Below are 24,020 nucleotides of genomic sequence, written 5' to 3' on the forward strand. Positions count from 1 at the left end.
ATTATATGTAGTTCTTTGCCTCAAAGCAATTCCCTCATTAGGACATAGTCTAGCCAAAAATATTTGAAACTCTGACAAAAAGACAGTTTGAAATGTTGTGATTCATCTAATAGCTAGCTGGTTTGGTTCATGTCTTATAATTCCTTCCATAGACTTTTAAAACCCCTTAAGGAAAAAGTACTTCAAGAAGAAAAAGTGGATGGGTACTGTTGCAACTGTTAATGTAATGCGATAAGAGAGAAGACAGAATGATGTTTCCTGAGGACATCAGATGATGAACACTTTACCTGCACTGATGGCAATGGCACGGGCCTCAACTTTGTCCCCCATCTTGCGCACCACGTCTGGGGTGGGGCCGATAAAACGTACCCCAGCATCCATGCACGCCTGAGCAAAATCTGCTCGTTCTGACAGGAAGCCATAACCTGGGTGGATGGCATCCACATCATTCGCCTGCCAGGGACAGATTGCACAACATCACCATTTGCCAGCACAAGAATTCTGTCACAATAAATTCCTGTAATACCTATTCAAATGACTACGATACTGTTACCTTGTCTTTTATTTTTGAGAATGACAGATTTAAATATACTACTGTTCAAAAGTCTGGGGTCAGTACAGTACCGTTTTTTCGGAATAAATACTTTTAGGCATTGTATTGATCAAAAGTGACAGTAAAGATTCATATTACTACAAAAGATTTCTATGTAAAATAAAAGCTGTTCTTTTGAACCTTCTATTCATCAAAAAATCCTTTTAAAAAGTTGTAGAAACAGCTCTTTCCATAAACAGCTAAAAGGCAGTAGCGGCTCCAAGAACACAGAACAACTTTCCATACTGATTAAAATGTTTTGTTTATTGGCCTGTATTCAAGGTTAGCCAATTTAGCTCTCTAAACAGGTCATGACAAGAGGTTAGGAATGTTTCAGGTGCTTAACACAACATGGGTCATTCTCTAAGACACATAAGGCATAGTGTTAAACTGACAAGCTGTTAAAGTCATTGATTTATTTATTGATTAAGCCATTGACTGACTGATTGTCCATTGATTGTTGCCTGAGGTATTTAATCAGAAAATTAAATGCGGGAGAACCACTGCCTGTTGGCGATTATTTTACGGCTACCATTCTCTTCTTGGCGTCAGACTCTGAACCCTTTGTCAGAAGGCATAATTATGTGCAATTACTGCTCTTTGCAGGCTTGTTTGTGCTGTATCTGTCCAATCACTGCAGGCTGTGTGTGTATTTTACAGGTCACGAGATCCTAATCTGCTGTTTTACCACACAAATACATTCAACAAAAGCTGCAGGTGTTAAAAACAAGTGAATACATTGCTGCTTTTTAACTCACCAAACAGAGTTCTCACGCGGACTCTGTGAGAGAGTTTTGGGCCAGTTGATGGAACTGTCATCTATTGTATGTCAGTGTTATATCCTACAATTTTATGCTTTGCGAAATTTAAACCTATGGTTTTATGTGACATCTAATTGCCAATTCTAATAAAATTACCTAGCTGGCTGACAATTGTAGATGACATTTTGTCGAAACTGCAAAAATGACTTGTGAGACTTAGCATCAATACGAATGGGTTAAAAATTACAAACCATTTAAAAATATAATTTATATGACTTATAATTTTTTGGTGACTTGCCCCTACATAATAATAATAATATTAGTATAATTTCCAGCTATTTCTGGAACTATTCTTTGTAAAGAAAGCAATATTGAATGAAACAAAAATGTGTGCGCGCATGCATGACAAATGCATAATAATAATAATAATAAACATATTCATTAGGGTAAGTAAGATTTCTTTTGTTTTTTAAAGAAATTGCTACATTTATTCAGCATGGATGCATTAAATTGATCAAAAGTGACAGCAATGAAATTTCAATTGTCACAAAAGATTTCTATTTCCAATAAATGCTGTTCTTTTGAACTTTCTCTCTATTAAAGTATCACCGTTTCTACAAAAATATTAAGCAGCACAAATGTTTTCAACATGGATAATAAGAAATATTTCCCGAGAACCAAATCAGCATATTAGAATTACTTCTAAAGCATCATGTGACACTAAAGACCAGAAGGAAAAAAAACTCTAATTAAAATAAAGAGAGAAAAAAAAAAGGTTTTAAATTGTATTACTTTTTTTACTGTATTTTTTTTTTTTTTTTAAAAGCAGCCTTGATTACCATAAGACTTTGTGCAATAAGAAAAAAACAAACATTTCACAGACCCCAGACTTTTGAATGATAGTGTAAATGAAAAGAAATACATTTTGAATTAGAAATGTAAAATTATAATTGTAAATATAAAATTATGTATTAAAAATGTATCACTTTTTGTGTTTGAGGCCAGTGAAAAATGTTGGCAGAGCATGGAGAAATGTGAATTATGGTGCAAAATATTTACTGAGTAAATTTACAGAAACCACTCAGGAGCCAAGTCTGACCTTGGCCACTTTAATGATGTCTGGTATATGCAGGTAGGCTGCTACAGGTGGCAGCCCCTTCCCAATGAGGTAAGCTTCATCTGCCTTTTGTCTGTGCATCTGGCCTATGTCCTGCTCAGAGTAGACAGCCACTGTGCGGATCCCCAGCTCTGTGCAGGCCCGGAACACCCGGATGGCAATCTCTCCTGCAAAAGGCATTTTATTAAATACAATTCATTCAAAAAGTATTCTTTTTTCAGAAATGCATCAACAATCAATAAGCATAAATGTATTATATGTTATTTAAAAATTAAAATTTGAAGTCGAAAAGATTTTTCCCACTGTGGCTATTTTGTGTTTATATTTTATTTATTTGATTTCTTCAGTGTCACACGATGCTTCCGAAATCACTCTAATATGCTGCTTTGATGATACTCAAAAACTAAAAATACAAATAAAACAAACTAAAACTAGTTTTTTGGAATGTCATACACATTCTGAACACTGACGCACCTCTGTTGGCCACCATGACCTTTTTGATGGGTTTGTACTCCAGTGTCTGTGGTGCGGTGTGAGCAGAGCGGCTCATACTCCACACCCTCCTGATGGCCAACAGGCCCAGGGCAGAGCGCTTTCCTCCCACCCGTAGCAGCATCTAGAAGGCAAGAGCAAAAATTAGACACGTTACAGAAAGCAGGTCATGTAGTCTGCTGTAGCGATATCTACTGAGCGTTATCTGCATGATTAGTGATTAGTAGCCTTTCAGAGTTTCGCACAAGAGCTGAGATAAGCGTCAACACTCAAACTAAAGGGAAAGTGAGGTCAAAGATAAGAATGCATGATACAACGAGAGAACAAGCCTGATGGGTGCTGCAAAATGTGACCACAAATAAATAAACTATCAACAAGCAACTGGGCAAAGACTGGCCTTGACTGCGTGAGAAGATACTCAAGGCTGTCTTTAAAAAAAAAAAATAAATAAATGCTGTATTTCAAGTATATCCACATACTGCAAAACAAGTGCCCACAGGGCCAAACTGAACAAAACACAATATCATATTGTGATTATATTGTCTGTGGACACAGCTTCAAAGGCCGAGACTGAACACCTGAAACAACAGCAGCACTGATTAAACTCAGTGGGAAACACTGAAGGATCAGAGAGACTACGAGGCCTCAGGAGATAAAGGCAGAACAGCATATAAACCAGACAATAAAAGGAGTTTCTAATGAAAGAGCATGACTCAATCAATGCATGATGAGTGCGCTATCAATTGCAAAGTAAAATAGCTCACTTGGCTAATCTACCACGATTCTATTGGAGAACATGGGCGTCCAGACAACGAGGAAGTGATTCTGCTTGTGCCCTTACTTATATATATATTTAAAAAAAAAATCTAAGCCACTCTGAAAGACAACTAAAGTCCTTCAAAACAATGTTAAATGCATATAATAAAATGCAACTAACAAAGCCAAATAACATATTATGCTATTTAGACTAAATTAATTGAAAATACAACACTACAAATTTAAATCAATCATTTTAAATGTGGATTTAGGCAATTTTACAGCAATTTACAGAATAAAAATTTATATTTATTTTGAGGTTTTCTGAAGATTGCATTTGAAGTAACAATGAAATGACGTACATCCAAGTGAAAACTAAAAAACAAAATAAGATCAATAAGACACATTTGGGAAACAGATGTGGATCATTGCGATGATTTTATCAGGTGTTTGGACTCTCATTCTGACGGCACCCATTCACTGCAGAGGATACACTGATGAGAAAGTGATAGTACTAATTTCTCCAAATCTGTTCTGATGAAGAAACAAATTAATCCACATCTTGGATGGCCTGAGGGTGAGCAAATGTTCAGCAAATTTTAATTCTTGGGTGAACTAGCCTATTCCTTTAACACGGTTACTAAATTACAATTATGAAAACTAAACATGTACATTCAAATATCCTGTATTGGAAAATACTAATATTGTAACAATAGGCTATACCACACATTAAATGAATAGTTCAACTCAAATTAAAACTGTCATCATTTATTCACCCTTATGTCGTTCCAAATCTGTATAAAGTTTCTTTCTTATGTTGAACCCAAAAGATGATATTTTGAAGAACCAAATAGTTGTTGGTCCCTAATTACTCACATAGTATGGAAAGAAATACTATGGAAGTCAATGGGGACCATCAACTCTTCTGCTTTATTTGATTCTTCTTGCATTCTTCAAAATATCTTCTTTTATGATCAGCATAAAACTATGACCTATGCAGTCCATGGTGATACTATTAAATTTTCATGTTTAGGAACATTTTGTTTACTTTTTATTTATTCATTTTTTTAATACAATAAACCACTCTGGTACTGTGATGGGTCAGATGGCGTCCAATGTACTGACGCAAAACCAGTTGAAAAATCAATGCTTTAAATCAGTTCATTTGAAAAAAAAAGGGAACGCATCTTGTTCATATTTGCCCACTTCCTAAAGAAAACATGTATTTGATAACTAAGGGGATATTGCAAAAATGTGCTCAAAGTTCTACCTACTTCGGAGGAAAGGCATTTGCACAGCATATGGTCCCTCAGATGAAAGGGCAGAGGAAAAACTAAAGGAATAACGGCCATTCATATTAAATCTCCAAAACACAAAATTCTCATACAAAAGCTAAGGCAGATTCCTTATGGGAGCATATTAAGGTGTCTCATTTCACTCAAACCATTTTGCGGTTACTTAGTGGTTCTACTGTTCCTTATACTTGCCTGCTCCTAAATAAGGGTCATCCCTCTGCCAAAATCACAACAATACAGCAACTGTGTCCTGGCTGAGAGAGAGAACATGACACTGATACATGAGCTCCGCAGAGGAGACACAAACTGAAGCTGCTGTAAACAGCAGGACATTTGTGTGAGAGTTTAGGACAGTATGGAGCTGGGGCGACGTATTAAATGGCATTCTGCTTGTGTAATGGGGCATGTAAAACAGTGAGGGGTGAGTTGGTGTTATTTGGTAGCAAAATGGTCATATCTTCCTGACTGGGTGGAAGCAGGTGGCTTTAAGAGGTTTACCGAACCATTCAGATAAAACCTTTTATCCAGAGTATGTTGGCACAGCCTGTGGCCTAGGTCTATAAAAAAAAAAAAGAAAGAATTGTACTCTACTCAAAGGAAAATCTTAATAATGCACTCACAAACTCACTCACAGTCCGATTTATGCTGTGAGAACACAAGGCCATTTATTTGCATTTACAATAGAGAAAAAAAAAAAACAATGGCCTCTTTTTGTATTCAATCTACTTTACCTTTAACTCATTAAAGAATCTTTTATAGTATTTATCTTATATATACACTTCTATCTTATTTATTCTATCTTTTATAGGTGTTTGTTTGTCACTAACTAACTGATAGAGAGACCTTTTAGCACTTCATAGGTTGCCACCATGTGGCTGATGATGACTCAGATATATCCCATAGTTCAAGCATCATCAGGTTTCTGGAGATGTCCATAAGTGTCATATTATCAGACACCTGCTCCTTTTCATAAAGCATGTTCAGTGTTACGTTACTGTGTTTAATATATAACAAAAATCTGAGTCAGGGGTGATTCTATGACTATGATAATGTGACCAAGAACAAATCCAAGAATTTTTACAACCTCATATTTTATTGCTGTGACAACAGCACAGCGGTAAAATTGCAATTAGACCTTGTTGGATTCAGAAATAAATGTTCATGGATATCCAGATTATTTGCATAAGAGAAACTGAATATCCTTATTGCATAAATGTAAATGTGTGTCACTATTTATTTTAAAGGTATTTAAATCACCTTTCTGACTTCACTGGATCATTTAAATTGATTTTCTGTGTGACAAATTCAGTTTTAATTTTTAAGTTCTTTTTTTTATTAAAGCTCTCAATTATGAATACTTTCAGAAAATTGGATGGGAGGGGATGTTTAAAACGTGTTTTGTTTTTTGTTTTTTTTAAGAGTCAGACTGCTGAAGCTGCTCAGCCTCCAAGAATATTTTTAAACTGGACATTAATTTGCATGCCAGCTGCACAACAACCTTTAATAAAAGAGATATGGTTTATCCTATTTTTAAAAAGACAAAAAAAAAAATCAGCCAACTTCCTCCTTCAACCCCCAACAATTCTGTTCATGCATGGCATTCTGGTAACCAATGCAACACTGCCATAAACAAGATAAAGATTTCCCACATTTGAAATCTGGTTCCTTACACAAACAAAAGGCTTGTGGTTGACGTGTCAATAAAAAGTCGTCAAAGCACATATTTAAAAGAAAAAAAAAAAAAAAAAAGAACAATGCTTAGGCATTAGCATTGCATGCTGTGTCTTGAATGAACTGATAACAATTCAAGGGAAGATTAAAACAGAGTCTTCTTTAACAGGCGTGTTTAGACACTTCTGAGAGCGAATCACAACTGACAAGTCTCACAAAACAGGAATTACCTTCATTCTCAATTTAACTTTTGACTTCCCACTTCCTGCACCATTCATAAAACCAAATTCCTTTATATTTTTAATAGAACAATATTATAAAAGAAGTTGAATTTATAATACAGGTTTAAATATGCAACCTCATAGGGGCAAACTGTAAGTTTTTGTTTAAGTTTAGCTCTAATTTACCAGTTGTTTTGGACTTTACTGACACCTATTGGCCTGAATGCATGAAGTCTGATGTCTGCTGCCATTTCGCTCTTTGCTTTGCTCCTTTTCAATGCACGTATTAGTACTAAGGTTATCATAATCCAAAATTATTTTATGTGTGCTGTTGAGGTAAGACCGGTGCCCATAAAAGGGCGACCCGCTCCATGTAGCAAAAATGTTTAAATCACTGCAAAATTGTTTATTTGCAAAACATTTTAATAAGCCAAAAATACTGAGTGCTCTTTTAAACTACAAATGTGTATGTTCGCAAAATGACTCTAATGTGCCCAAGCAAACTGCCCAAATAAAAAGGTTTTATGATACATATGGGCATCCCTAGACGATTTTGACACTGTCATGCTTGGAATGGATTGGATTGGACAGATGAACGTTAAAATGCCATCGACAGCTGCCAACTTAAACTTGCTACGCAATCAATAAAAACTTTCCCAATAGAAAGCTGCTGCTTTGCTTTTAAACCTGACTTGCAGCCAGGAAGTGTTTATGTTTGGCTATGTGGCAGCGAATAGTTTATAGGTCAACCAAGTGAGCTAAATCCACCACCTTGTCCAGTTTGATTCATTCAGTTGGCACATGCGTTAGCAAACAGAGGAAAGCATGCCCTTTGGTCGCATGCCGCACGACTTCAAAAACAAACTCTATCTCTGAGTTTCATGTTTACTGCAGAAACCATGACTGTCTGTTCATTTTAAATAATATGCACTTATTGTGCATGAAGTTTACCCATCATGCAGCTAATGTTTATGAGGGCAGCAACTTGTGCACATCACACATGCAGTATAGCATAGCTTAAACCAGCAGTCTAAAAAAAAACGTGCATCATCTGATCTGATGAACGCATTACATACGAGAATGCAGTCTTACCTTCATATTCTCGTCTCACGACAGTTGCGTTCTGGTGTCCAATCCTGTTCCTTGAAGACGGAACGTGAAGACGTAGAAACCTCGGTGCGTAAATTCAGTGAATATCAATTGTACGTCGCAAGCGTGGATAGGTAGCGAAGTAACTAAATGCACCTGGCCCAAACTCGCTTATTTACATCATCTGACAGCGTGTTATATCGTGACCGATGGGTCCAGATTTCCTGCTGGACGTTGAAGTTGTTACAATTGTGCGCACAAATCGTCTGAGTTGGCTTGTCCTGCCCCAAATCACTAAACACTGTTTTTAGTATTTGGCCCGTTGCAACATTTTTTTCTTGAATCAATAATCCACCCATCTGTACGCTGCTGAACTATTGGTGTGTGCTCTGCGACAGGCGTCCCCGCCCACGTCTCACTTGTCATTGATGTGATTGGTTGCCGTTAAACTCGGCAGCGCCTTATTCGTTCTGCGTCACGTCAATCAGCAACAGCTCGGTACAGGTACCGCTATTGGACATTTGGGGAAATCATACAGTACTTGGGTGTTGTAGTTTCACGAAACTACAAATGGATAGTGGACTTTCCTGTTACCCTCACTTGTTTCTAATTTTACACCTCTTACGAAAATTAACCATGGTTTTACTACAAAAAAAAAAAAAAACTGGTTACTTTAGTTAAACCTTTGTAACCAAAAATTAACAATGGCTTTGTTACGCTAACTATTTGTAGTAAAACTGGTTATACAAATGGCAATATGCCAAAAAATAATGGTTACTACACTTTTACTACAATAAAATCAGGGTTCATTTTCGTAAGAGATATTTCTAAATTATGAAAACATCTCTTAAAGGTTTTGTTTGTAATATGTGCAAACCTTGTATATGATGTAATCCAAACTCAATTCCTGGAGGGCCACAGCCCTGCAGAGTTTAGCTCCAACCCTAATTAAACACGCCTGATCCAGCTAATCAAGTCCTTCAGGCTCAATTGAAAACTATATGGTTTGTGTGTTGGAGCAGGGTTGGAATTAACCTCTGCAGGGCTGAGGCCCTTCAGGAACTGAGCTTGACACTCCTGATGTAATGTGTGATATGCTGTGGACACTGTGGTTCTTAATAAAATATTGCCTTGTGCAAACAAATGACAATAAACACAATAGATGTACATTAAATGCACTTTTCTGTCTCTCTTACACTATTTTTTTTTTTTAATATAAGCCCATGCAGGTTTACAGTTGTATAGGCAAAAGTGTTATGAACGAAAAGAGGTAATTTAGAAACAGAGGTCCAAGACGTTTATTTAGCAAGAAAACCAGAGTTCTGCAATGGAATGCATAACCTTTCATTTTTACTATATTACCTTATGGGCAGAAGAAGAGAGGAAAAAAAAAAAAAAAAAAAAGAACCAGACAGTAAACTCAGATCGAAAAAACAGCATATAAAGGTCATAAAAAAGAAAACACAACAGTAGAATAAATTAAGAACTGGGGCAGAAGATGCAATACTACCACCATAATGTATGTGATTCTACCATTAAGCGCTGTTTGTTTAACCTTGGTCTATACAGTTACAAAAAAATGGATTTCATTCAAAGCGCCTGCATTTGCAGGTTTCATGGCAGCAGTTGCTGCACCAACATGGCAGACACAGTCTAACTGGATGACAAGCATTACGCACCATCCCATTTGCCACTGTGCATGGACCACACCTAACAGGACCATGGAAGAGAAAAACATGCCGTTATGAGAAAAGATTCTAAAAAGATCATAAAATGCAGGTGCTTTTGATGTATACAAATATATTGAACAGCCTGCAGGAAGAACCAGCACACAGCTTAAATTTGATATTTTTCCCTAGACAGAAATGGTCCACTGCCTAGGACACCGAGTGCAGCATCGAAATGTAAGACTGTATATTTTAAGGTGAAACTATTCTACATCTTCAGTACAAACTCCACACTAATAGAGCTCAAACCAAACATTAAACCTCCCTACACCAGTCTAGAACAAATAGGTGGCATTTGCTTTGCGGTAGTGAAATTAGTGAGGAAATACAAGTTGGAAAGAAGGTCAAAGCCTTTCCACCATGTTTCTCTCAAATAATACAAAAAGGGGCAAAACAAGCAAACTAACTGAAATAATTGGTCCCCAATTAACCATTTCCGGGATTATTCTACGCACGTTTGTCTAGTTTTCTTTTTTTATCTTACATGTTTGTTATGCGGTCCCTAAAGAACAAGCCCTATACCAAAACGTAAACTGTACTGCGTGGCTCCACTTTAAATCCAACTACAAGCACTCGCTCAGACACACAGATCTACACTTACAAAAACAATCACACTATGACATGGAAGTTTGAGCCATTTTGTTATATAAAGCCCCTGATTATCCATGAATGGTTATTCACCATACAGTTCTAAGACCACTGAGCAGAGGTTGCATGAGAAACATGCAGTTAAAGGAGAACTAGCAAGTTAGAAAAAGAGGCAAGCTGGGAAGAAAAAAAACAAACAAACACAGAAACATGCCAAACATAAATAAAGCATGCATTGCTGTTGTCCATATAGTATGTCACAATCTTTAAAATATTGATACATGTGTTACACTGCTGTTATCATCACCATCATATATGCAAGATTTAAACTTTGTTGTGCATGTAATATTTTCTTCCAAAGAAAACCAGATAATGTAGGGAAAAAGCTGACAGGAGATAATGTTGGAAAAACAAGCAGAGCAGAGGACCGATCAAACTAAGGGAAAGTGGAGGAGAGCAAAACTAAATGGAGAGGAGTAAGAGATTGGGTTGTGAATGCTTGTTGAAGGTTGACAGTGAGAGTGCTGCCCACTGTTTGGTCTGTTGTGCTCCTTTTGGTTTCCAGTTTTTACTTTGCCGTCATCATCTGGACAAACTCTGTGGGGGGAAATAAAAGGAATGAGATCAACGTGCTAATCTTCACAAACTGATTTCACAATTACACTGCAGGCTTGGCGTTTAGTCAGACAAAACATCCACATCCATAGAAAAATACCACAATGCACCAATGACATTAATATATGGAAATACCTTCATAGTTGACCTGGCCGTCACCATCAATATCTGCCTCCCGGATCATCTCATCCACTTCCTCGTCTGTAAGCTTCTCCCCCAGATTTGTCATGACATGACGCAACTCTGCTGCACTGATATAACCATTTCCATCCTGTAAAGCATTAGTCATTGAGAGAGATAAACATTCTTTCCACATTTGTTTTTTTCTGAAGAAATGCCTTCAATAAGAGGCATTTATAAGTGAGTGCCCTTCTCTACCTTATCGAAAACTCTGAATGCTTCTCTGATCTCCTCCTCGCTGTCCGTGTCCTTCATCTTCCTGGCCATCATAGTAAGGAACTCTGGGAAATCAATTGTTCCATTGCCTGAAGGGGGGAAAAAGCCAACAGATTTAGAAAAAGAGAAGAGCTATTCTAAAACGGCATTATTTGTGGAAGGGCTTCCTCACCATCAGCATCAACTTCATTGATCATATCCTGAAGCTCTGCCTCTGTAGGATTCTGGCCCAAAGACCGCATGACAGTCCCTAACTCTTTAGTAGTGATGGTGCCATCACCGTCTTTGTCAAATAAGGAGAAGGCCTCCTTGAATTCTGAAAAGAAATTGAAATAATTTATTGCACATCATTGCAATTGCTGATTTGAGGTAAAGGTTTGAAGCAAAGGTTAATCTTCCATACCAGCAATCTGCTCCTCTGTTAGCTGATCAGCCTGTAGGAAGGAGGACACAAAAAGAAAATTTTAATAGCACCTAGATATTTTCAAATGTTTCCATTCCGTCTGAAGCTTAACTGTTTCTTGCGTGTTAAACTGAACGGAACGGGTTTAACACCTGATACCTTGTGTTTTACAAGTTTGATGATGTCATTCACGAGGCGTTCACAAAACGCTTTCACAGCAGACAATACAGCTGTATTTGACCACTTTAGCATATGTATTGTCTTTATTGCTCCATAATGTGGTTTACAGTTACTTAAAGGCCATCTGAATGGATTAGTGCGCGTGCTGTGGGGAACTACAAGCATCCTGTGACCGACCAGATATATTAGAAAAAGCAGGGCTATTTTGGCACAAGGGACGCAAACGTTACGGGTTTTGTCTCATGTAAATGAGGGCGATCTCTACATCCATCATCGATGCTTTTCAAGCTGCTGCCTGCAGACGCCGACATGAGGCGAGCTAGCAACTGGGAACCAGTCAAGGATGTGCTAGTATAGCGCATTTTCTGCTGTAAACACCTCACGCCCATTTGCGATTAGAGAAAGCGCTGCAAAACGTCCCACAGAAAACGGTAAAGCCGTTTATTCTACAGTGAGAAATATGAAAACTGTGTGTAACCCGTTGAAGTGACGTTAGCCCAGGAGCTCGCGCGCTTTCAATAGAATGACGGTTAGCTCGCGAGGAGCTAAGCTAACAGTAGCTCATTCACACCTATCACTTCGCAATGGACGCTCAGCCATTTTTGTAGCTACGCTGCACTTTGGCTATTAGGATAAAGAGTTATAAAGGCTTACTTACCATTGTATTTTAGTGTGAAGTACGTTAGTCTGTATGTAGAGGAAATAAACGGAAACCCAAGCGTTTGCTTTCCACCCGTGCGATTGTCAAGCACTATCTTCTGCTGCTGTGCGCCCAAATTTCAATATCACTACGCCTTGGTACTTCGGTCCAAAGTGGGACGTCGCACTCCTTGACAACAAAGCTGTTACTATGGTCTTCCTCCGCCACGTAGTCGAAATGTTCGAACTCTAAATTGCGCAGAGAAACTGTCCCGTTTTCGTTTATATAACCAATATATTATACGGCGTTGTTTATCGACTGTAAGTTTCTATTTTAGGATTATTCTTTTCAAAAGCCATAGCATGCAACGGTGGCTTTCAGGTTTGAATGGATGGTCCGGAGAGTTTATATATAGAAGTCTGATGGCACTCGTCAGCTGACCTAGGAAGTGTCTTTTGATTGGTTGACAGCCACCTGCAATGCGTCAGGGAGTCCTCGAAGAGAGCAGTTCTTAAAGAGACAGACGCAGGAAACCGACTAGTGCAGCAAGTGCATATAGTGCTGCAGATGCAACACTGGCAGCATGTCACAGAAAGAGTCTGCTGTTAGTATTCCGTTCTTTTTATGGTCAATACATTGATTTTAAATATGTTATTTAGAGAAATAAAATGTGTTAAACTCAAAAACGCCCTTGGGTTAGAAGCGACCAATGGCGCATTGCCTAAAAGTAGAGGTTCTTGGTCAGGTTTGTGGTCCCAAATGAGTAATTGACCTAGAAAAGTTTGAGTTGTGAAAAGGCAGAGGACACGAGGAGGAAACTCAGTCATCAGAAAGATTTCAAACATGTATCTACTTATGGTTTTACTTCCTTTTAGATCTAAACTGTACAAAGAATATCTTTTTTCAAGACAGTTTTGTGATGATTAGGTCTGTTCTTTCAGACCTCATACACACTTGACACAATTTCCTTCATCACTCTTAGGCACTGAGCCGATCTCAGTAGGGGTTCATAAATCTGTAATGCGTTAAAATAGCCAGGTGAGACTGAGCTCTCCATATGCATAATGAATAGCTCTAAATAAAGAAGTCATCAGTAGAGACACCTGATATCATGCTTTGCTGGAGACAATGAGAGGTGCTCCATTTTATGGCGGTAGATTTTAATAATTCAACCATGTCTCTGTTACATCTCATTATGCTGGCAACACTTATGAAAATAGACGAGGGAACCCCACCTGAATAAATATGACAAAAAAAATAAATAAATAAAAAACACACAAAGATGAACTTCTCCACTTAATTTATTGTCCACAGCTTTCATTTTCATGCATCTTTTTCCAATTACATAGAGAAATAGCCATTTAAGTTTTCAACATTTTTAGTGTGCAGAATTGCAATACATTTTAAAAACTCAAAAACAAATATTTGTTTCTTCCTATGGAATGTATTCCAAGTAACATCAAAAAAATAACACTACCAGCTTAAAGTTCAGTTTAGTAGTTATGCAGTGCATGTAACAGTACAATCTAATGATATATACCAGTGTTTTTGTACTAAAAATGATAAATATTGTAACAGAATGGCTAATCAAACACTTGTGCATGTAAAAGCAACATCCTCAAACTAACTGTGAGACTTTACAATGCGTCTTTAGGGAGTGTAAGGAAACTTCAGTATTAAACCTTGTTCTGGCTTCACCTCTAGTTGTGCAAGGTTAAGCACATCATCAACTTTATCACCAGTAGTACTGAACACTATTGTAGCATGTTCAGGAATCTCAGCATGCTTCAGCTGAAGAGTGACAGTTTCTGTCGAGTGCCAGTTGAGTGCAATAAGGTAGCGTTCATTCTGGTCCCAGCTTCGCACATAGGCCATGGCAGAGGTTGAGTTGAACAAAGGCAAGTATTCTCCGTGCTGCAAAGAGCGCTCTTTCGACCTTTTTTCACTCACAGACTTGAAGAAATTACGGAAAGTGGTCATTTCACCCTTGTCCTGTAAAATAAATGCATGAAAATGTAACTAAAGCTGGTCACAACATTGAATAGGGTCACTTTGGAGATTCAGCACTGTGTGCACATGCTCCTTACCTCTGTCATATTTTCTTTAGAGTCACCCCATACCATTATTGGATTTTTGGTCCCCTAAATGGAAAGATAACAACATTTTAGGATCTGCTCCAGGAAAACACCTGGATCTGTCTGAATTCTCTTCAGTTTAGCTCTTTAGTTTACTCACCTCATCTTGCAGTCCAATCTCATCCCCATAATTAAACACCGGTGTGCCTGGTAGAGTGAGAAGCAGCAGCTGACTCAACTTGACTTTGGCAAGCCCCACCAATGAAGCCAGGTGTCCAGCAATACGCCCACCTATGTTCCAAGCCAGTCTGGTCTGACCGTAAGCGGAATACAAGCGATCAACAGTATTGGCAACATCCAGAGCAGATGTGGATCTTAAAGCATCAGTGAGGAGCATGTCCACACCAGTTTTGTTCAACACCGCAACAATGTCATCAGGAGAGGACTGTTCCGTAACACCAATTAAGACCCTGGAAGGAAAAAGTCAGTGTTTAATAGAAGTATTGAGGACCATATGGAGCGGTTTGGTTGGCAACACAAGGCAACACGGCCTACTCATGTCCCCTTGACTGGAGTTCAGTCTGTAAAAATTCCTACCAACCACCACAAGGTGGCTCATTTACCTCACAAAAGAGTGAATGTGCACTAATCAAATTTAAGAGTAAAACTATTGATTACTCACTTTTTCCTTTTTCCCACTGAATCCGTGTGGTTGTGGATAAGGACTCTGACATCCTCCCAAAGGGTCGGGGCTGCAGTGGACACCTTCTCAACACCGTAGAAGAGGAATCCATCTACACCTTCTTTTAGCCAATGCACCAGAGCAGACTGCAAAGGCAAAAGTCAGAATTATTCCTCTGAAAACACAAAAAAGTGACAACGTAGATTAAGAAAGTTAAGCAATTATCTAGATCTATTGTCATACCTCCAGTTTGACCACAGTGCTGACAGCATCGGCAAACCAGGGCTCTTTGCCTTTGTAGTTAGGGGTCAGGTCCAAAACAACAGAGATACCTAAAAGTCAACATAAAAATACAATTGACTGAAAAACGAATAAATAATATAATATATATATTTTCAATTCTTTTCAATCAATTTTCGATTCAACCCTAAAATCTTAGTATTTGCTTATTTAAATCCAGACAGCAACGTTTTGGCCAGGCATTGTATATGGAAGTCATTTAAAAAACAAGAAAACATAAGTGGCAAATGCTTAAATTTTATAATGCAAACTATAGCTCACCTCTCTTGTGTGCAGCCTTAATGACTTCTTGAAACTGTGTCAGATCACCAGCCTCTTCAGAAATCTCAGTCAATTTCAGTTTCTCAGGCTCATCAGCACTGGACACATGGATCGGGCCAATGATCAGACCCTTCATCTTCAACTCATCCATCGTCTGAACATTTTCAGCCACACCTGAGGGGTAACCACCAATCAAAGTGAAATAAATATACAGCATTGCAAAATATTAAAGACAATAAGGGAATAAATATGGAATGTTTCAAATAACAGACCACATCCATGTTAATACGGACTTCACTGTACCTCAAATTATTCATTAAAAAGACATTCTACCACTCTTCCTTTAAAATCAATTATGCTATTCCATTAATATAGTCCACAGACTGATAAATGTGCAGAGCAAACAGGATGGCATGCAAGCGGATAAGGGAGGAAACCAGATTTGTTGATTCAGCAGCATAAGGACGGAGTAACTAATGTGTTTCAACATGTTCAGAGCCTGTTATCCACATTTAATCGTTGAACTGACCCATCCCTAAACGCTCCCTCCTTCCCATAACATCTATTTTAGTTGCTTGGATGTTGGCCATAGAGTCGTGTGTCTTTACCCATCAACTTTGAAGACTCCGTAAAGGAGTTCACATCTCCAATCTGGTACAGAGGTCCATAGTTCCACCAGTTCATCTCAGGGAGGGGCTTGCATCGAGGAGCTTGAATAATGATGGCAATCGCACCAGCTAGCATGCCCAGCCAACCAAGCCAGAACAGGATCAGGAGTGCCCAACGAACTTTAACCCACCTATTCACAAAAAGACAACAGCGATTAAATCATCAGAGTTCCTGCAAACTGCAAAATCCAAACCAAGATCTAACTGAAAGGAAATGGGGCTCCGTACCCTGGTGTTCCAGCTACTCTCATTAACTCTTCTTTGGTTAACCCAGTGAATTTGCTCTCCTCCTCTGGAATCTTCAACTTTACAATGCCATTCTTCTCGGATACAGGAGAGATGGCATAATTATTTCCAGCCTCCCCCTCTGTCATGGGCTGCTTCTCCTGCTCCACCTCATTGAGCTCCACATCTTTCATATCCACTTCAGTATCCTTGCTCATTTTGTCCGTTGATGTCAAATGTCCTGAAAAGAAACTGAATTAAATTAGATAGGACCATCGTCATAGCACGAGGAACCACGTGCTTGACGTCATGGGCAAGACACTAGTGGCAAGACACATGGAAAGGTTGCATCACCTAAAATCGTTCACGAGGAGATGACTATTTGAAAAAAGTTACGACAGATGTACTAATACCCAGAATAATACGAGTATACAAGATGCTTCTGGCCTTCTAGAAAGATTTTAGCTCGGTTTGAAAAACAACAGTTAATCCAGTTTAAACCTCCGTATACATAGCAACCGAATGCCGGGTGACAGATCACCTCATAGAATCTATTTCAAAAAATTAAATGTTCTATTTCTGACGTAGGCCTAAATGTAACGTTTAAAAGCATTAATTGTACATTCGATCGATTGGTTTAAATCGGTAGATTTGAAAAACACCTTTTTAACGTTGATGTATGTAGCGCGACCTTTTGTAAACCGGATTGGTCCAGTTCTGTTTGTGCCTTTTCTCTGACTCATTCAGCCTCAATTAACAGCAGTCAACGAGCCATAAATAAAAACATACTAATGTAAAAGTGTGTCTAAATATGAATAAACATAAAAGGTACGACTCGTGGTAACGTTACTCGCAAATATCAAGAACGCTGGCAAATTTGACAACCACATTTAAAATGATTTGAAACAAGACCAACCTGGAATAATGAGGGAATCTTCGTTAATTTATCTGTGATAAATGACAAATGCTCGGTGATTTCGTTCGTGTCTCTATTCACAGGGATGCTCAAGCTTTTATACGGCAAAAAAAAAGAGGATCCGAGTGACCCAGTCTCATGCCTAAATTTCTCCTCCCACATTTAAGGTGGTAACACAAAACCTGTTTTCAAGCTAGTACCCTACATATTCGCGAATCGATTCTTTTGAACAATTATGGTTTAAGTTTGTTAAAGTAAAATTATATTCGCTCCATCAGTCAAATCCTATGTTTACCCCTAAAGATCCGATTCAAAGAACGATTCGCTCAGGAATCACCACGACGTGACTCGAGTGATTCAGTGCTAGCTGAATCAGTTACTCTTTTTGTCAGTCACGGGCAAATTATTCCGCTTTAATGAGTAATACAGATTTAGTTGATTGAATACGACCAGAAGCAGTTATTTATTTTCTCTATGGCCTGTATAAAGAAAACAAACAAATTTAGGGTTTGTTGATCTGCATTCTAGGCAGACAATCCAGTTCTGTGGCGTTTGAGAGTCCACCTTAAGAGCCTGACATTACTGCCTTATTCTTTCTCCTCCTGTTGTTTTTGTGCTTGTACAAGACCTCCATAAACAAGTTTGAGGGGTTGAGGGTATTGAGTTTCTTTCTTAGAAAGATCTTATAAACAGTATAACACATGGTCGGTGTAAACAGGAATCTCAATGTACAGTTTTTCCTCAGGGCTCAAAAAATCTTCAAAATCTGCTGTTTACCCAATTTTTACTACATGATGTATTTATAATGTTTTTACATTTAAAGTTTAAATTTGAATGTATTATTTAAAAAAGACCAATACGTGAAAAATAGCTCAATATGTATAGTTCTGGTCAGGCAAATAAATTGGAGTTATGTGACAAAACAGTTGGTCAACCTTTACCCTAATTTTGTTCTCTGGTCATTTAAGCAGCTAAGCCTGATTAAATGCAGCTCGATGGCTCTTTTATTTGAATTTACAATAGATTATGAAGTAATGTAAGACTGCTTTATTAATCAGGAGTTGATGAAACAGCAAAAGAAATACAAGAGCACAGATTCAAAATAATATACAACAAATTCCTATATAAAACCTCAAGGTTTCAAACTGTTCATTACCTTTTATTTTCCTTATGTGCTTGTCTCTTGCACTATAAAGTTCCATCTCTTATAATGATAATGTCCAATGCAGCAAAGACCTATGCTTCAGAAAAACATTGACAGCATAAAGAGGACTGTGCTTCCACGTGGTCTCTGAAATATTATCTATCACCCAGGACATTGAGGAAAACATGTCCTGATATTTTAATAAATATTTTGATGTGGAATATTTAAGCACAACAAAAGCTTATTTCGATTTGAGCTGAATATATCATTTTGTAGAAACAAAGGTTCAGTGTGTAATTGTCTGTGTTTGTGGAGATCCACAAGCTTATTCAGCACTTTTTTTTTAAATACAGTCACAAAAAATGAGCAAGTTAGAGCATAACGCTCCGAATGATGCTCCTCCTTCTCGTTTCAGATATCATGTAAACACGTCAGAGCACATTGTGTCCCCACGCTCAGTAAAAACACATGGTCCTGACCAGTGCCTGCAGGCTCACAAGCAGGGAGAAAACGTTTTCTTCCTTTTCTTGGTCTGAAAAACTACAGCTTCTTATCAGGAATACATCATCTCATCATTCCTCAGTATGTGTTAATGAAATCAGAGAAGATGTGAGAGTAGTAAAAACCTGAGAACAAAAGAGAATGCTCATTTGCACCGTCACTGATCATTTCTCCAGAAATCAATCAAGCATCCAAGAGGGACAAGGCAATCAACATTACACAAACCCTTGAGTCAACCTTAAATCATTCAATTCAACAAACCAAATTCAACCAACTGGTTTGTGGTACAGTTAGAGATTTAATAACAGACGAGCCTTTTCCAAATGTCAAGACACTTTTTGACTGTGCCAGTTTGAGTCGGCATGCTGACCTCTGTTTCCTTTTTAGGCTAGTATGAGCAATTCTTGGATTGGTGCCTGGAAGAGTTAGAGATAACTGCATGACCCTGTCATGATGGTTCTGCATGATCAACATGAGACATCTGAAATGTTTACTCCAAAAATGTAGGTGCTCTTGCAATAAATTCATTATGATAATGAAATACAGCATCAGTTCTACAGTTCAAAGGATTTGTGTAAATCAGCAAGTTTTCCTCATATCTACTTAGCATAAAAATCCATTTGTCAGCAAATGGATGTTGGAAATGGCTTTTAGTGTATCACTGCCCCCTGGTGTTTATCTGAGTGTTTGCGCTCTTACAGATTGTCAGTTTTAGTAGAAAATGACATAGCCTACTTGTAGTCAAATTAATCTGAAATATGAAATATGTTTTTTATTAGCACGTGGATTGAATTCTTGGATGAATGTTCTATTCTGGATGTTATGCTATTATTATTAACCCATACACTGTTAAAGCAATTTTCATTACTGTTGTGAAGTAAATATTCTCCAAATTTCTATGCAATGCTAAAAATGTAAATTATGTCATTGAGTTTGTGTTCAAAATTTCACTGTGATGTAAAAAAAACATTGAATATTTGACTCTCAAGCTTAATTTCCCCCCCAAACTCAGTGAATTCAGTGACATTTTACACAATTGAACCACACATTCTGAAAGTGAAGAACTTGCTTAATATATTTTGATTTGTGTTTATTTGGTTATTTGATTTTTTATTTATTTAGTCATTTATTTTTTGTTCAAAGAACTGCTTTATCCATTTTGCAGTATGACGGGAAGTACTGTCCTGCACGAAAATTGCTGGCTGATTGGGAGATGCTTGCAGGGAAGGAACCACATGTTGCTGAAGGAGGTTCTGATAAACATTTGCATTCACTCTGCCATGTAGCTGTATAAAAGGCCCAACTCCTGCTGCAGAAAACATCCCCCAAACCATGACACTTCCTCTTCCACCTTTCATGCACTTTGGGTTCAGTCTTTTATCAGTTTGACAACAAACATAATGTTTCCCATCAGACCCAAATAAACTTGCTTTCATCACTGAAGTGAACTTTGCACCACTTCTCTGTCCACACAACATGTTCCTCAGCAAAGGTTAGTCTAGCCTTTTGATTCTTTCTGCTGATGAGAGGTTTGGTCACTGCAGAGTGGGCTTTCAGTCCAAATTCTCTTAAACATTGAGACACTGTATGCCTAGACAGATCCTTAACATGTTCAGCGCTAAACTGTCAAGCAATTCCAGCTGCAGTGTTGAACCGATTGCCCATTGAGATTCTCTGCATTATTCAGTCCTTTGTATTTTGTGGACAACCAGCCTTTCTGGGGGACTTGAATGAGTTAGTGACAAATATTCTAGAAATCACAGATTTGGATTGACCAACTTCTATTGGCCTTCATCTGGACAATCTACTGTCAGAGGGTTTCAATCACTTTAGAGCGGCTCGCCATCTTGCAAAGTCATTGAAAACTGGAAAGTTTTGCTGCCAGTTAAATAGGGTGTGTCAGATAATTAAGGAAACTAGCATTTGGTGCCAGATTAACACCAAATAACTGGGAGGCATCTGTAAATGTTTTCTAATTTTGATCAGTGTTCTTTTTCAAATATCTAATTTGCTTCAGAATATGCTTTAAAAACTGCGGTTTTGCTCCTGTTAGGCTAACTTCAAATAGGCCTAAGCAGTGACCTCGAAATTTAGGAAATCTCCAGTTCTCCGCTGTATTTGATTTCCACCCCACCAGGGGCCAGTGTCTCTCTGAACAGCAGCATGAGTAGAGCGGAAGTGACGGTGTTCTTTCTAAAGGCGGGATCAGGAAGCTGCGCTGTGTGAGTTATTTTGGGCGCATTGAGACTCTGGATAGCACGGCGTTTGCGGATGAGGATTGAAATTTCTCGATGATAGTGTCCAGGTATGATAAACGTCCTGCTGCACGTTTGTTTAAAAATACTGTTCATACTGTTGTGTTTGCCACTTAGCTTGTTATTATTTTTAAATGAATAGAGAATGGCGTGTCAGCTGTCGTTGTGTGGCGCTGAACGCAAAGAAATGAGGCGGGACCTCAAAAACTCGTAAACATTACTTCTATCAACTGCATACTTTTATAATAGAAATGTATTAATTAGCTATTATGGCTTTGTTGTGTGTTTGATGGTTGTATTATTCCTGTATGTAGTTTTCCCTTTAGTCTCGCAACTCGCCTTCACTTTCCTTTCTCAGTGTTACAGTACAATACATGAGGAAATGAGAGGCAAATTGGCTGATTCTGAAACAGGCACATTTGCATTTTAACAATAGTTGAAATTATATCTGGAGCTGAATAGTTTTTTTTCTTTTGGCTTATGTGAACAGTTAGTTTCGGGCTATTAAGAAATCAAACCTTTTAACAAATGTTTTTCTGTTTTAAGCCACTGAAGAAAGCCAAAATTAAATCCCACAACCCTCTCTAATACAAATCAACAATGTCGTCGACATCACAAAAACACAAGGACTTTGTGGCAGAGCCCATGGGGGAGAAGTCTGTGATGGCACTAGCAGGAATCGGTGAAGTTCTTGGAAGGAGATTGGAAGAGAAGGGCTTTGACAAGGTATGATTTACAAAGATATATACTCTGTAGTCATGAAAACGAAACTTAATTTTTCTTTCACTTTCATTTTTCTTCCCATAGGCATATGTTGTTCTAGGACAGTTCCTGGTGCTGAGGAAAGATGAGGAGTTGTTTCGGGAATGGTTGAAGGATACGTGTGGAGCCAACGTCAAACAGCAAGGCGATTGTTATAGCTGTCTGAGAGAGTGGTGTGACTCTTTCCTGTAGTTGACTTTTTGTTGTTGTCGTATATTCATCCCCCCCCCCACCCCCCTGACTTGTATGCCGAATACATTTACCTCACTCTGTCAATTCAACTTTTTGGACATCATTCTTGGATGTATTAATATTAATTCTTAGTACAGAATTATCGCACTAGAAGGTCTTTAGATGGGTGCACTTGTAATATCACTGCTCATTTTGTGTGTTGTTCAAACATCATTCACACCGGATCTTTAGTTTTGGGGGTATGACACAAAATTGTCCAAAAATCCCATTCATATGCAGTTCTGTTCCAGGCAATGCATCCACTGGTTGTAGTCCAAATACAATAACACCGATAGTTCTGCAAGTCTTTCCCCCTCTCTGTTTATGATATTTGAAGGTTTTAACTATGTCCAAAATGTGCCACAATGCTTATAAGCTTTTAAAGGTTTATGTGAACTTGTCACTGTTCTCTGGTATGTTACCCAAAGGATCAGATGCATAATGGTATAATTTTGCCGTCTGGTTTTATGCTCCCCAACCCCTAAATTGCCTTAATAAAATTCTGGATTTGTTTTAACTGTGCATGTGTACTTGAAGATGTGTGGGCTGATTTATTCTGCCTAATGTAGCCACCTAATTCACATCTTTGTTGACATTTGCTGCTTTCAGATGTTTAAAATGCAACACGATGGTCAAAGAAACACTGATAAATATTCTAATGACTAAAACCGTTTTTGGACCTTTTTGTGTTTTGCATTATTTACTTTTATGCATTTAGCAGACGCTTTTATCCAAAGCGACTTACATTGCATTCAAGTTACAGTTTTTACATTTTATCAGCTCTTGCTTTCCCTGGGAATCGAACACATGATCTTAGCGTTGCTAGCGCCATGCTCTACTATTTGAGCTACAGGAAAGCAGTTATAATTCATTTGAAATAAAATATCAAAAAAAGTAATGAATGAGTGGGTGGAATGAAAAATGTAACCAATCCAGCTCAACCTGTTGTTACACAAGTGGAATTAGCTGTTCTGCTAGAACAAGTTTGATAAGAGGCATCTGTTTTGATTTGGATGACTAAAAATCATAAACTTGCACTACTGTTCAAAAGTGTGAGGTATGTAATAATTATGAAAGACTAAAAAGTCTCTTATGCACCCTAAGGCTGGATTTAATCAATCAGTAAAAATATGAAATATTACAATTTAGAATAGTTGTTTTCTATTTGAATGTCCTTTAAAATGTATTTTATTTCTGTGATGGCAAAGCTGAATTTTCAGCATCATCACTCCAGTCTTCAGTGTCACAAGATCCTTCAGAAATCATTCTAATATGCTGATTTGTTGCTCAATAAACATTTCTTATTATTATCAATGTTGAAAAGTTGTGCTTCTTATCTTGTGAAAACCTTTTCTTAGGATTCTTTTATGACTAGAAAGATGATTTTGATTTGAATTTTTATTATAACAGTATAAAACTACTGTCACTTTAGATTTTAAATTCCATTTCAAAGATTT

General features: G+C 37.8%; 4 protein-coding genes across 6 annotated transcripts in view; 1 reads left to right on the plus strand and 3 right to left on the minus strand.

Moving 5' to 3' along the window:
• pcxa (pyruvate carboxylase a) overlaps positions 1-8,390 on the minus strand; it is a 117,170-nt gene extending 108,780 nt beyond the window's left edge. Inside the window, exons 1-4 of the mRNA XM_058757338.1 lie at positions 7,998-8,390; positions 2,945-3,086; positions 2,453-2,637; positions 288-453 (exon numbers count right to left, since the gene is read on the minus strand). Coding sequence (XP_058613321.1) covers positions 288-453; positions 2,453-2,637; positions 2,945-3,086; positions 7,998-8,003 — 499 coding nt within the window. The 5' untranslated portion in view covers positions 8,004-8,390. The remainder of the gene's footprint in view (positions 1-287; positions 454-2,452; positions 2,638-2,944; positions 3,087-7,997) is intronic.
• Positions 8,391-9,268: 878 nt separating this feature from the next.
• calm3b (calmodulin 3b (phosphorylase kinase, delta)) lies at positions 9,269-12,940 on the minus strand. The gene is made up of 6 exons (XM_058758338.1): positions 12,562-12,940; positions 11,724-11,754; positions 11,493-11,636; positions 11,303-11,409; positions 11,060-11,195; positions 9,269-10,906 (listed from the first exon to the last, which is right to left on the minus strand). Exons 1-6 carry the CDS (start codon positions 12,562-12,564, stop codon positions 10,878-10,880), a joined length of 450 nt encoding a protein of 149 aa, XP_058614321.1. The 5' UTR covers positions 12,565-12,940; the 3' UTR covers positions 9,269-10,877.
• An 886-nt stretch (positions 12,941-13,826) lies between these two features.
• On the minus strand, positions 13,827-18,846 carry slc3a2b (solute carrier family 3 member 2b). Of its 3 annotated transcripts, none has more exons than XM_058758200.1 (9): positions 18,827-18,846; positions 16,758-16,995; positions 16,470-16,660; positions 15,862-16,035; positions 15,544-15,632; positions 15,301-15,446; positions 14,779-15,088; positions 14,631-14,684; positions 13,827-14,535 (listed from the first exon to the last, which is right to left on the minus strand). In XM_058758200.1, the coding sequence occupies exons 2-9, from the start codon at positions 16,970-16,972 to the stop codon at positions 14,194-14,196; spliced, it is 1,521 nt and encodes a 506-aa protein (XP_058614183.1). In that variant the 5' UTR covers positions 16,973-16,995; positions 18,827-18,846; the 3' UTR covers positions 13,827-14,193. The 3 variants fall into 3 exon arrangements, with proteins under 3 accessions (XP_058614183.1, XP_058614185.1, XP_058614184.1); XM_058758202.1 differs by lacking the exon at positions 18,827-18,846 and adding an exon at positions 17,671-17,873 and having other exon boundaries at positions 16,758-17,006; XM_058758201.1 differs by lacking the exon at positions 18,827-18,846 and adding an exon at positions 17,671-17,829.
• Positions 18,847-21,461: 2,615 nt separating this feature from the next.
• Positions 21,462-23,080, plus strand: banf1 (BAF nuclear assembly factor 1). The gene is made up of 3 exons (XM_058758203.1): positions 21,462-21,620; positions 22,117-22,296; positions 22,378-23,080. Exons 2-3 carry the CDS (start codon positions 22,171-22,173, stop codon positions 22,522-22,524), a joined length of 273 nt encoding a protein of 90 aa, XP_058614186.1. The 5' UTR covers positions 21,462-21,620; positions 22,117-22,170; the 3' UTR covers positions 22,525-23,080.
• Positions 23,081-24,020: the final 940 nt, after the last annotated feature.

This window comes from Onychostoma macrolepis, chromosome 21, assembly GCF_012432095.1.
Source record: "Onychostoma macrolepis isolate SWU-2019 chromosome 21, ASM1243209v1, whole genome shotgun sequence".
Classification (NCBI taxonomy): Eukaryota; Metazoa; Chordata; class Actinopteri; order Cypriniformes; family Cyprinidae; genus Onychostoma; species Onychostoma macrolepis.

Coding starts and splice junctions, on each gene's coding strand:
- calm3b (XM_058758338.1), bottom strand. Junction 11,410..11,492: donor CAATGAAGTTGATGCTGATG/GTGAGGAAGCCC, acceptor TCCCCCCTTCAG/GCAATGGAACAATTGATTTC. Junction 10,907..11,059: donor CGGCCAGGTCAACTATGAAG/GTATTTCCATAT, acceptor TTCCCCCCACAG/AGTTTGTCCAGATGATGACG.
- slc3a2b (XM_058758200.1), bottom strand. CDS start 16,972: ATGAGCAAGGATACTGAAGTGGATATGAAAGATGTGGAGCTCAATGAG. Junction 16,661..16,757: donor AGAGTAGCTGGAACACCAGG/GTACGGAGCCCC, acceptor TTTTGTGAATAG/GTGGGTTAAAGTTCGTTGGG. Junction 15,089..15,300: donor TCAGTGGGAAAAAGGAAAAA/GTGAGTAATCAA, acceptor TTTTCCTTCCAG/GGTCTTAATTGGTGTTACGG.
- banf1 (XM_058758203.1), top strand. CDS start 22,171: ATGTCGTCGACATCACAAAAACACAAGGACTTTGTGGCAGAGCCCATG. Junction 22,297..22,377: donor AAGAGAAGGGCTTTGACAAG/GTATGATTTACA, acceptor TTCTTCCCATAG/GCATATGTTGTTCTAGGACA.